This window comes from Monomorium pharaonis, chromosome 5 (genome assembly GCF_013373865.1).
Source record: "Monomorium pharaonis isolate MP-MQ-018 chromosome 5, ASM1337386v2, whole genome shotgun sequence".
In the NCBI taxonomy this organism is placed as follows: Eukaryota; Metazoa; Arthropoda; class Insecta; order Hymenoptera; family Formicidae; genus Monomorium; species Monomorium pharaonis.
The window spans coordinates 11,970,983-11,982,750 of record NC_050471.1 but is presented as its reverse complement, the minus strand read 5'-3'; the positions used below and the strand labels follow the sequence as shown (position 1 = coordinate 11,982,750).

The 11,768-nt window shown below is 31.5% G+C and overlaps 2 protein-coding genes across 2 annotated transcripts in view; one reads left to right on the top strand and one right to left on the bottom strand.

The window, feature by feature from the left end:
- Positions 1-2,795: 2,795 nt before the first annotated feature.
- Positions 2,796-4,377, top strand: LOC105828261. Its single transcript, XM_036287127.1, has 4 exons — positions 2,796-2,949; positions 3,058-3,398; positions 3,469-3,576; positions 3,829-4,377. The coding sequence occupies exons 2-4, from the start codon at positions 3,061-3,063 to the stop codon at positions 4,058-4,060; spliced, it is 678 nt and encodes a 225-aa protein (XP_036143020.1). The 5' UTR covers positions 2,796-2,949; positions 3,058-3,060; the 3' UTR covers positions 4,061-4,377.
- Positions 4,378-6,808: 2,431 nt separating this feature from the next.
- The window catches only part of LOC114254959, a 10,228-nt gene continuing 5,268 nt past the window's right edge, over positions 6,809-11,768 (bottom strand). The window contains exons 3-5 of the mRNA XM_036286971.1: positions 10,520-10,682; positions 7,345-7,545; positions 6,809-6,952 (exon numbers count right to left, since the gene is read on the bottom strand). Coding sequence (XP_036142864.1) covers positions 7,373-7,545; positions 10,520-10,682 — 336 coding nt within the window. The 3' untranslated portion in view covers positions 6,809-6,952; positions 7,345-7,372. The remainder of the gene's footprint in view (positions 6,953-7,344; positions 7,546-10,519; positions 10,683-11,768) is intronic.

Genomic DNA, 11,768 nt, shown 5'->3' with positions numbered 1-11,768 from the left:
GTAATTTCCCACTCAACAATGTAATTGTAATATAACATGTGTGTTATATTGCAATTATATTATTGAGTGGGAAATTACAACTAACAAGCACGTTACATGTAACTTTGTGTTTGCTGGGAATGTTATTATAATCGTATAATAACTTTTGTACGTCCAGTTTTTAAAATCTTTTTTTGGACTTCTTCCTTTTCTCCTAGAATTAAATTATTCTAAATATATTTTTTGAGTAGTTTTAATTCCGAGTAACCGAGTTAAAAAATATAATTAAGTGTGATATTTTCCAACTAATTATTCAAAATATAGATACGGACTTTTATTATATCTTTTAAGTTCATAATATAATAATCTTACCTGTTTACTATCGTACTTATTCCAACTTTCCTTTTTTTCTATAAGATCTTTAGTGTGCCCTCAGCACGCTCAATGTATTCTGGCTGTTTGGACACTTTTTCTCAAGTTTTTCCTTGGTTATAGAAACTCCAACAGTTTTACATTTAATCTCTTTAGCGAGTCCTTCAACTTTCCTTGTGTTGTTATAGGTTAAGTGCTCAACTGCTCTTGCAACACGTTCCGAATGTAGCGTACTTTTAGTATGATGGAAAAAATGGCGACCGCTCAGCAAACATGTTGCAAGAGCATAAGCCGCTACGTGGCGTTCAGCAGAAAATCTTACAACAGTTCCACCGCTACATTCTCCGCTGAACGCAGCCAATGATCCGGCCTCTGTGCGCGGATTTAAATAGGGCGCGGACAAAGGGATCGAGCAAAATCGGCGCTGCGCTCAGCGGCCGCTAGCGCTCCGGAGTAGGGAACACGCGCGAAGCGCAAGAGTCGGTAAGAGTGGGAGTGATTCGGCGGCTTGGCGGGAACCGAGTTTCGGGGGCCGCTGATAAGGCGCGTGAGACCGTCTACACGTGCGGATGTTTATTGGAGATATCTCGTCTAGGATTTCGTCGATCATTTGATTCGGAATATTTTTCAGCTAGGATCGCTTTCACTACCAAATATCTCGCCGGTTTATCAATCTTAATTATTTCTTGGGCGCGACATCTCGTCGCCAACGTGAAATGGATATCTTTACGGACTGTTTATGTTAAATGCCTAGCTATGGTTCCGACACGCAGTCCGGATATTACGCGGATTAATTTCGTATTTTGTATTTCTTTAAGCGCGACATCCTGTCGCCGTCGTGTTGATAATAGCAGATTTTGTTTTAGAACCGTTCGGTTTAAATCTTTGAGGATTCAGTTGACGAGATATCATTTCTTTAATCATCCGACAGTGCACGTGCAGGGGCCTTTACAAATATCCGGTTCTTATTTATCTTACAGTTAATTAATCCTCGACGAACCCATAAGCAATATGAGAGTGTAAGAATTTAGAAGTTAAAACGATCCGATTGCCTATGCGTTCGTACCGATAAGAGAGTTAAAATAATGTTAGATATAACCTAAAGTATACATATATGTAATATATGGTTTTGATATACATATATATATGTACGTAATTTTAAAGTACGATTAAGTTGGTGTTTAATATTTGAATTATTATTATATAATGATGACTTAAGCGAAAGTAAGGGCCACCGCACAAACTCTTCCATAACGCGTTAGCCCTCGTCTACAATAAAGATTTAAGCTGTAAGCCGCAAGAAATTAACCAATCACAATCGAGTATTCTTATAAAAATCTACTGTGATTGGCCAGTTTCTTACGGCTTAAAGCTTAAATCCTTCATTGTAGACTAGGGCTTACGTTACGTTAAGTACTCCATACGAACTTAAGTTGTACTTAAAATTTAACTTAAATCAACGCACAAAGAAATCCTTAGGGCCACCGCACAAACTCTTCCATAACGCGTTACGTTACGTTAAGTACTCCATACGAACCTAAGTTGTACTTAAAATTTAACTTAAATCAACGCACAAAGAAATCCTTAACGTAAGAACTTAAGAACTTACGTTAAGGATTTCTTTGTGCGTTGATTTAAGTTAAATTTTAAGTACAACTTAGGTTCGTATGGAGTACTTAACGTAACGTAACGCGTTATGGAAGAGTTTGTGCGGTGGCCCTTAACGTAAGAACTTAAGAACTTACGTTAAAAGTTTCTTTGTGCGTTGATGTAAGTTTAATTTTAAGTACGAACTTAGATTTATGGAGCACTTAACGTAACGTAACGTGTTACGAAAAAGCTTGTGCGGTGGCCCTAAGAAAGAGCCATAGAAACGTATTAATGAGTAAGGTAACTCAGCGCGCGTGCATCCGGACAAGTTTCGCGAAAAAACTTTTGGACAAAATTTTCCGGACGCTGGGACGTTATGCCCAGTCTACAATGAGTCGTTGGTCGTTGGTCGTAAGAAATTTAACCAATTATGTTCGGTTATTCTTTTCTAAGATCAACTGTGATTGGTTAAATTTCTTACGACCAACAACCAACGACTCATTGTAGACTGGGCATTAAGGGCCATCTACAATGGAGAGTCGTAGGCCGTAGCAGTAGTCGTAGACAATATTTTCATTATGTACTGTTTTACTGATTACGGCCTACAACAGACATTGAGCCAATTCAGTGGGTGCTTACGATGAGCGTTCAGGTGTTCGGGGTTAGTTTTTAGTCACCTCTCTATGATAGCCGGCTTGTATATTATTGCTACGTCGTTTATATTATTGACAGCATGGTCGTAGATTTAGCGTTGTTACGACTAAAACACTCCATTGTAGATGGCCCTTTACAGTACCGTATCAAGTAGTGAATTTAAGCTGATCAGCCAATGATTAAACACATTCACTAGTTATTTACTATTTGATACGCGTACCAAGTGCTCGGTGTAAACTAGGTCATAGTTTTATTACATATATGTGTAGACCACGCTTGATGTCTTACTTATTTTTGTAAATAAAAATCATTTAAATGTAATTTTACTTTAAATTACCTTACATATTAACATACGTAAGTTTATTTTATCTCAACGTGTCTATATTTTATTTCTTTATTGTAATTTTGTTTCAAGTATTTTGTCTTTTTTGCAAGATACATAATAAGTGTAATAATTTTTAGGTTATGCACAAGCTTCGGAAATTATCTCAGTTGAAGAAACGTAGAGAACGAACATTGAATGTACGTTTTCCTTGTGTAATAAAAGATAAAAGAGATGTTCAGAACTTATTTGTGGGCAATTTTCATGTAAAATTACCACGACAGTCTAGTAGATGGTGCCATGTCGTTTTTTCTACTGTAGAGGAGAAGATTAACAATTATAAACTTACAAAGAATAAAACAGTCAATGACAAGCGAATTGTTATTCAACCACTATATGATATTGCATTTGAGAAAAAAACCAACAAGATAAAGAAAATTTTTATACCTGAAGTCAAATCGGATATTCCAGTGACACAAACGTAAGACACTTATGTGTACTTTTAATTTTATTTTGCAACATTATTAATATTTTGTTGTGTATTTGTACAGGATATTCATCTCAAATATATTAAATGGTATAAAATCACATGAAATAAAGGGTGCTCTTCCTGGATGTATTCGTGTTACTTTATTAAAACCTTATAACAAAGACTTTAGGTAAGTACAATTTATGTTTCATCTATTTAAGAAATTTTTAATATTGATCTTTACACACACACTTACGTATATCTACATAACATATATATATATATATATATATATATATATATATATGTTATGTAGATATGCGTGAGTAATAAATATAAAACATGTTGATTTTAACATATAACAATTATAAAAAATAATTAATCTAATAAAGGATATATATATATATATGTATATAAATTTGTATATTTATATTTTGTACAGGAGTGCAATAATTAAAATGGAAAATATTCAAATGGCAGCAAAATATCTAAAAGAAAAGCACAAGTGGCCAGTATTGAAAGGATATAAAATATGCATGAAACCAGATACGAGAATAAAACATAAGAAAAAAAGTTTTACAAGTATTCTAAAAATCTATGGAAATGAAACAGAAAAATCCAAGTCTAGAGAGGGCTTAGATTGTGCAGAAGCAAACAACGATAGTATTAATTAATTACAATAATTATTAATTACCATTAAAATTTAAAGTACTTTAATATTAAGATTCTGTTCTGTACATCCATTATGAAATTTATTGATAAAGAAAATACAAAAAATGCAATTATACAGAATACAATTAAATAAAATTACATAAAATATAAGTCAGGTGCTAATAATAAGTCATTTTTGATGTTTATTTTATTAAACAATTAATTATCCCAGATAGCAAAATATCTCCAAAATTTATGCAGAACTGATGAACGCTATTGAGAATATTTCTAAATTATTGATCTAAGTATATCCACAAAATAGAACAATTTTAGATCAATCACAAGTTGAATATAAAATTGTCAATAATTGCCCAATTCCACATCAATCAAATTGAATATTTTTAACCTGAAATCTTAAAATCAATTGTAACTCCATAATGGCTTAATGTAATCTAATATTAACATGTCAATTCTGTATTAATTACAGAATATTTAAATGGAGAAACATAACATGTATATTCTATAATTAAATTAAACTTTTAAGGTGTTTTGCAAAAAAGTAATTATACGCTTTTTATAAAATTTATTAATAAGACGTTTATTTGAATATTTTTCACACAATAAATAATAATATAATTTTATGTGTACTCTTTTCTTTACACTTTCTTTATGCTGTTATTTCTTATTACGTGCAGTCACTTGAATTGAATGCGTTTCAAGGGATGCTTTCCATTTACATGACTTGTGTCGACACTTGTGTGAAGAAACGTTTTAAATAAAAAGGTTTATAATTGATTTAGAAATGATCTAGAAATGACCATTTAACGAGTACAACAATTGGTGTATATTTGAGAAAAAAGTGACTTTATGTTTTAAAGCAATAATTGTTCGAGATATGTCCGCTTATAGGGTCAATATTGATCATTGATAATTCAGATTTTAGATCTTATTTATTGATCAATAACTAAAAATTAATATGGAGTTTTACTTTTCTTAAGGTCATATTTGATTAAAATTTTTTAATCGATCAATTATGTTATTCTCCACATCATGGAGTGAACGTGGAATTGCCGTTTCCTGGGCCTGTCCCAGATAGCCAAGCCTGATTAAGCATTTTGAAGAAACTAATGCACAAACGTATTGCTAGATATTTGCTGTATATTTGCTGACATCGAAGTAAAACACGTACGAATACAGCAATATGTCTGCTTATACATGCAAACAGTTGGCGAAATTTTCCAAGCAAACGGTTCGCAATACTCGTATGTTATGTTGTCTACAACATAACAGCAACATGACGGCAATGACTGATTCAATCGAATGAATGATTATATTTTGAGCATCATGATGCAAACATGACAGCAACAACACATATATAATAATTTTCATTTGTTATTGCATATATGCCTTCAAACTATAAAGTTTTTTAATTGTAGCTTATTGTTTAAAAATTGTTGACAATATGAACTTGTCACACGTTTACGACAACTTTTTAATAAAAAGACGTCTATAATATTTTTGAAATTTAAATATAATTAATATATAGATATTAATTTTTATAATTATACATGCTTGCAAATATATATTATTCCAGGTAAATCAGGTAGACTATAATATATATATATATAAATTTAATTATAACTTTATTAATCATCCCAGCTAGCAAAATGACGCAAACTTTGCGCGAAGTTTGCCGCAAACTCGAGCACAGCTTAGCAGCAAAATTGCGACAAGGTGTGTCCGCATTAAGCTTAGCTTTTTCTGGCAAGGCTTGTCGTAAATAATATGACGCATATTTTATGCAAATAACAAGGCAAACCTTGCTGTACACAATATAATAGCAAATCTGTGGCAAGAACAAGGCAAACCTTGCTGTACACGGCATGATAGCAAATTTGTGGCAAGAATAGGACAAATCTTGCCGCACATGGCATGACAGCAAATTTGTGGCAAGAATAGGGCAAATCTTGCCGTACATGGCATCACAACAAATTTGTGGAAAGAATAGGACAAATCTTACCGTGCATTGCGTGACAGCAAATTTATGGCAAGAACATGGCAAACTTTTCTATATGAAATAGCAAAGGCGAAGTTTGTCGTAATAGTGCGAATCACAATATAATTAATATTTTTTAAAAATTTATAAAGCTTATTAATTATTGAGCTTTATAAATTTTTTAAAAATATTAATCAATTGGTGATTCGCACTATTACAAGCTTCATCTTTTATTAATAAAATTTCAATTATTTAAAGGTTTTATTAACAAAGTTTTATTAATCAATATTCGATTAGTTAATTATTAGCAAGTTTTTATATTAATAAAGACGTTTTAATTAATTAATAAAGTTTTAATAACATTTATATTAATAAATAGGAAACAATTAAATTTTTTATATTTTAAAAATTAATTGTGCAGAAATTAATCTATACAATTCCACATTCGTTCACGGATTTTCAATGTCCACAGTGTGGTTGAGAATTAACAGGGCTGTGTTATCGATTTCTTAAGCTTCTCTCTGGTATAACTATAAACTATTGAATATAATAAACACAAAAATATTCTACTTTATTTATAATACTATCTATAAGAGTCTTCAATTATTACATCTAAATTATTGTTTAATAATATTTATTGTTTAAAAAATATTATATTTTCTTACACTAATAACATTTTTTAAATATAAGTATTATGTAATAAAAATTTACAAAAGTCAAAAATTAAACATACATTATGAGGTAGAAGTAAATTTATATATATCTTTCTTTCAAATTTTCAATAAAACAATTAATTTTAAAATCAAAACAATAAAATGGTTTATTACAATGGCTTCGGATATGACAAGTGCTTCCAAATCTCATTGAAAATATTTATCTCCATTGACCTTTTTTCCAATATCTTCATGAACATGTTTATCTGTAAAAAAGAAAGTAAATAAAGAATGTAAATGCTGCAGTACTTAAACATTTTTATAAATATAAATTATTTACTATATTATGTGTTGGGTACCAAATAAGAAAAAATTTAAAAAGTGATTCTATAGATAAAAAAGATAAGATAAAAATCAAGAATAAAACTGTGATTAAAGTTTCACATTTTAATAATGTTTAAATGTTTTAATAACCTCATATCTAGTTCATAACCGCCTTTTCTTCTCTATATTAAAATTGAATAAAGAGTCCTATTAACTGGCAATAATAAATAATAATAAATTAATTTATAATTTATTCAGTTTAATTTGGTCTATTTATCCACTGCAAGTTAAAAGTAAATACACACTATCATGTATTTACTTTTACACCACTGACCTAATTTTCTTCTTCTGATTATACCAGCTTAATTACTCCATAGATTGCGTGCTCTTTTATCTTGATTTCCTTCATTTGGATTCAAGTTGTTGCGAGTCTTATTTCTATGCCTTTGTTTAGCAGTACGTACAGCATCTCGCATATAACTTTGAAAAGCAGCTCGCATTGGTTTCTCAAAATTTTTGTTTTCACAGATAGCATCTGCAAAACATTGTATTTAAATAATATTACAATTCAAATCTAGATAAACCAATAGATGGTCGTAGCAGGATATTACTGCTGAAATAATTTTTTTCTGGATTTTACATACATTATACATTTTGAATGTGCTATTATTTTTAGTCTTTTAACAGTTCTCAAATTGAATCAAAAAGGTAATATCACAATATTAAATTGACAATTAATTTAATAATATTAATACTAATAAGCACTCTTATAATTCTTTCTACTTTAGAAACTAAAATAAATTTGTTGCGAAAAATATTACCCTAGTCAGGTAAAATGATATTATTTTTCTGTTTCAATTTAAAAGGGTATTAAAAGACTGAAAGTAATCGACATACAGTTTTAATTACAAAATGTATGCAAAATCATAGAAAAAATGATTTGCCATGTATAGTAATATTATATAATAAAATCATATAATATAATTGAAACGTGTACTGCCATACATCATTTGTAAGAGAAAAATGAGTGCAAGATACACTTCTCGCAAAAATTAAAGGAACAAAAAAATTTTCTAAATTTTTTGCCAATTTTCAACAGGCTGTATTTTAGTGAAAAATGGTCGTACAGGAAATAAAAAAACATAGCTTTTGAAGCTTGAAGACTCTAGTTTTAGAATTTTTTGATTAAAAATTTTTCTGAGCACCGGCAGCCATGCAATTCTTGGATAAAGCACGAAGAAAAAATTTTCAAAATTTTTTACATTTTTTTTTCGCTCTACGGGCATGAAAAAAATTTTTCGAGCTAAACCAATGCATAGGTCGCATAGCCTGTTCATTCAGCTTCAATTTGCTTTTTTCGGAAGTCAGATACGACTATTTGTCTTCGAGATATCGAATTTTGAATGCAAAAGGACCCTTTTTCACTCAACTGCCGATATCTCTGAAACTACTGGTCGCCTAGCGAGCTGACGAGCGGTTTCGTTTTCTGCAGAAAATTTCCTACAAAAATCTGTCATGGTTGATTGAAAAAAAAATTTTGTCCCACCTGAAACGTGAAAAAAGAGCAAAAAAATGCCATTTTCCCCTTTTTTGGTAAATCGACTGTGTCTTCGACAATATTGGGGCAAAAGCTTAGGTTAGAAGAAAATTTTACAGTCTAATGTACCCCAAAGACCCCCCTAAATTTTTAGATCGATCGGTTCAGCGGTTTCCCCGGACCGATTGATTGAAATTTTGAAAAAATTAAGGGAACAAGACTTTGTTCCTTAAATTTGACCTAATCTTTTTAAAATTCAATAATTTCATTTTTTTTTACTTTTTACTTAATTTTGAGTTTTTTGAAGATTGAGTAACAAAAAAAAATCCAAAAAAATTTTTTCAAAAATTTTTATTCAAAAACATTACATTGTTGAGGCATCCTGCAATGAGTCCTGACCTGAATCCGATAGAGTACGTTTGGGACATATTGGGCCGCCGATTGCGTCAAAATTATCCGAATCTGAATAATTTGGCAGCATTAGAGAACGCTTTGATAAGAATTTGGCGTCAGATCCCTCAACAGATGATCCGAAATTGCATTTCGAATATGCGACAAAGATTGCAAGCTGTGATTAGGAGTAGAGGCGGGAACACTCGATACTGAACACGAGACACACACACTTTACACACACACACACACACACACACACACACACACACACACACACACACTTTAGAAAATGAGTTTGGAGTCGCAAAATACTGTGGAGCTGACGAACCACGGGGTCTCATTTTTTTCGAAGAATCATTAACACACGTGCGTAAGCACAAAAGAAGCGTAAATCCGACCGTGCAACCTCCACGTGGTATGCTTTGGATAACGCTAATGCCGACGGTAAATCAATCATCAATCAAAATTTTCGTCAGAAAGTTTGATTTTCTTAAAAACGAAAAAAAAGAAATTTTTTTTTAAATTTTTTTTTAAATTTTCAAAAAAAATTTTTTGGAAATTTTCGAAATTTTTGAAAAAATTTTTTTAGATTTTTTTTGTTACTCAATCTTCAAAAAACTCAAAATTGAGTAAAAAGTAAAAAAAAATGAAATTATTGAATTTTAAAAAGATTAGGTCAAATTTAAGGAACAAAGTCTTGTTCCCTTAATTTTTTCAAAATTTCAATCAATCGGTCCGGGGAAACCGCTGAACCGATCGATCTAAAAATTTAGGGGGGTCTTTGGGGTACATTAGACTGTAAAATTTTCTTCTAACCTAAGCTTTTGCCCCAATATTGTCGAAGACACAGTCGATTTACCAAAAAAGGGGAAAATGGCATTTTTTTGCTCTTTTTTCACGTTTCAGGTGGGACAAAATTTTTTTTTCAATCAACCATGACAGATTTTTGTAGGAAATTTTCTGCAGAAAACGAAACCGCTCGTCAGCTCGCTAGGCGACCAGTAGTTTCAGAGATATCGGCAGTTGAGTGAAAAAGGGTCCTTTTGCATTCAAAATTCGATATCTCGAAGACAAATAGTCGTATCTGACTTCCGAAAAAAGCAAATTGAAGCTGAATGAACAGGCTATGCGACCTATGCATTGGTTTAGCTCGAAAAATTTTTTTCATGCCCGTGGAGCGAAAAAAAAATGTAAAAAATTTTGAAAATTTTTTCTTCGTGCTTTATCCAAGAATTGCATGGCTACCGGTGCTCAGAAAAATTTTTAACCAAAAAATTCTAAAACTAGAGTCTTCAAGCTTCAAAAGCTATGTTTTTTTATTTCCTGTACAACCATTTTTCACTAAAATACAGCATGTTGAAAATTGGCAAAAAATTTAGAAAATTTTTTTGTTCCTTTAATTTTTGCGAGAAGTGTAGTTATAAGATATTAAACAATCATTTATTTCTTTCTAATACTTCTGCGTATATACATGAGGATCATTACTATATCCATGTGATGAGATATCTCAATATTATTTCTTTCTATTTGGATAGCTTAATACACGTTTCAGTTATGTTAAAATTTAGTAATATCATACCGTAAATAGCTTTTACTAAACGGGTATTAAATAGTGCCCGTTGGTTTTCCTCACGGCCAAACCAAGTGTAGGAAGTCATTAAACGATCTTGAAAAACTTCTCTCATGCATAAGCCAATACTTTCTTTGGCATTAAAACCACCAATGAAAACTAGATACTTCACCTATAAAAAGTATTACATTTATATTTCTATTTAAGGCTACTAAAATGATGCATGATATTATGGACCTATAATATATGTACTACATTTCGTAGCTCAAACGTACGTTTCTAGCATAAAGCAGGTATAAGCAGGTATAAATAGAACAGACGAAAAGTCATTTTTCCTCCCATGAATATACACAATATGTATTGTAGATATCCCATGAATATACACAATATGTATTGTAGGTATCGTTTGCATGATCCAAAATTTTAACCTCTTTTTTTCTTGTTACTAACATACAGAAGGAAAATATACCGACTAAAGGCTGCCGCACACACTTTTGTATAACGCGTAAGTGAATCAATTAGTCAGATGCCTGTATTTCTATCCTGGGGAGAAAAATAAGCGATTCTAATGCCCAGTCTACAATGAGTCGTTGATCGTAAGAAATTTAACCAATCACTGTTGATCTTAGAGAAGAATAACCGAACATAATTGGTTAAATTTCTTACGACCAACGACCAACGACTCATTGTAGACTGAGCATAAGGCTACATTCCAAAACGTCCTTTCCGAGGAAAATTTTACTCGAAATATATAGTACACGTAACGTATCTTATATTACATCGAGTAATGCCCAGTCTACAATGAGTCGTTGGTCGTTGGTCGTAAGAAATTTAACCAATTATGTTCTGGGGCTCGATTCTTGAATTCATTCGCAAGAGAAACGTATACGCAAGTACTCGCTCTAACAGAAAAGTTACAAGTTTATTGGTTAATAGCCATACGATAGCCAATAAATTTCCAACTTTTCTGTAAGATCAGAATTTGCGAATACGTTTCTCTTGCGAATGAATTCAAGAATAGAGCCCCGGTTATTCTTCTCTAAGATCAACTGTGATTGGTTAAATTTCTTACGACCAACGACCAACGACTCATTGTAGACTGGGCATAAAATTTTCTTCGGAAAGGACGTTTTGGAATGTAGCCTAATTGATTGATTCTCTTATGCGTTATGCAGAAGTCTGTGCTGCAACCTTTATTTTGCATCTCTCTCATTGGAGTCAGTCTACCATAGAGTTTTATAAATAGACAAAGCATATC

Excerpts from the sequence above, each read along its gene's own strand:
- LOC105828261 (XM_036287127.1), top strand. The coding sequence starts at position 3,061 with ATGCACAAGCTTCGGAAATTATCTCAGTTGAAGAAACGTAGAGAACGA. Across the intron at positions 3,399-3,468 it reads GATATTCCAGTGACACAAAC|GATATTCATCTCAAATATAT; the intron begins GTAAGACACTTA and ends GTATTTGTACAG. Across the intron at positions 3,577-3,828 it reads CCTTATAACAAAGACTTTAG|GAGTGCAATAATTAAAATGG; the intron begins GTAAGTACAATT and ends TATTTTGTACAG.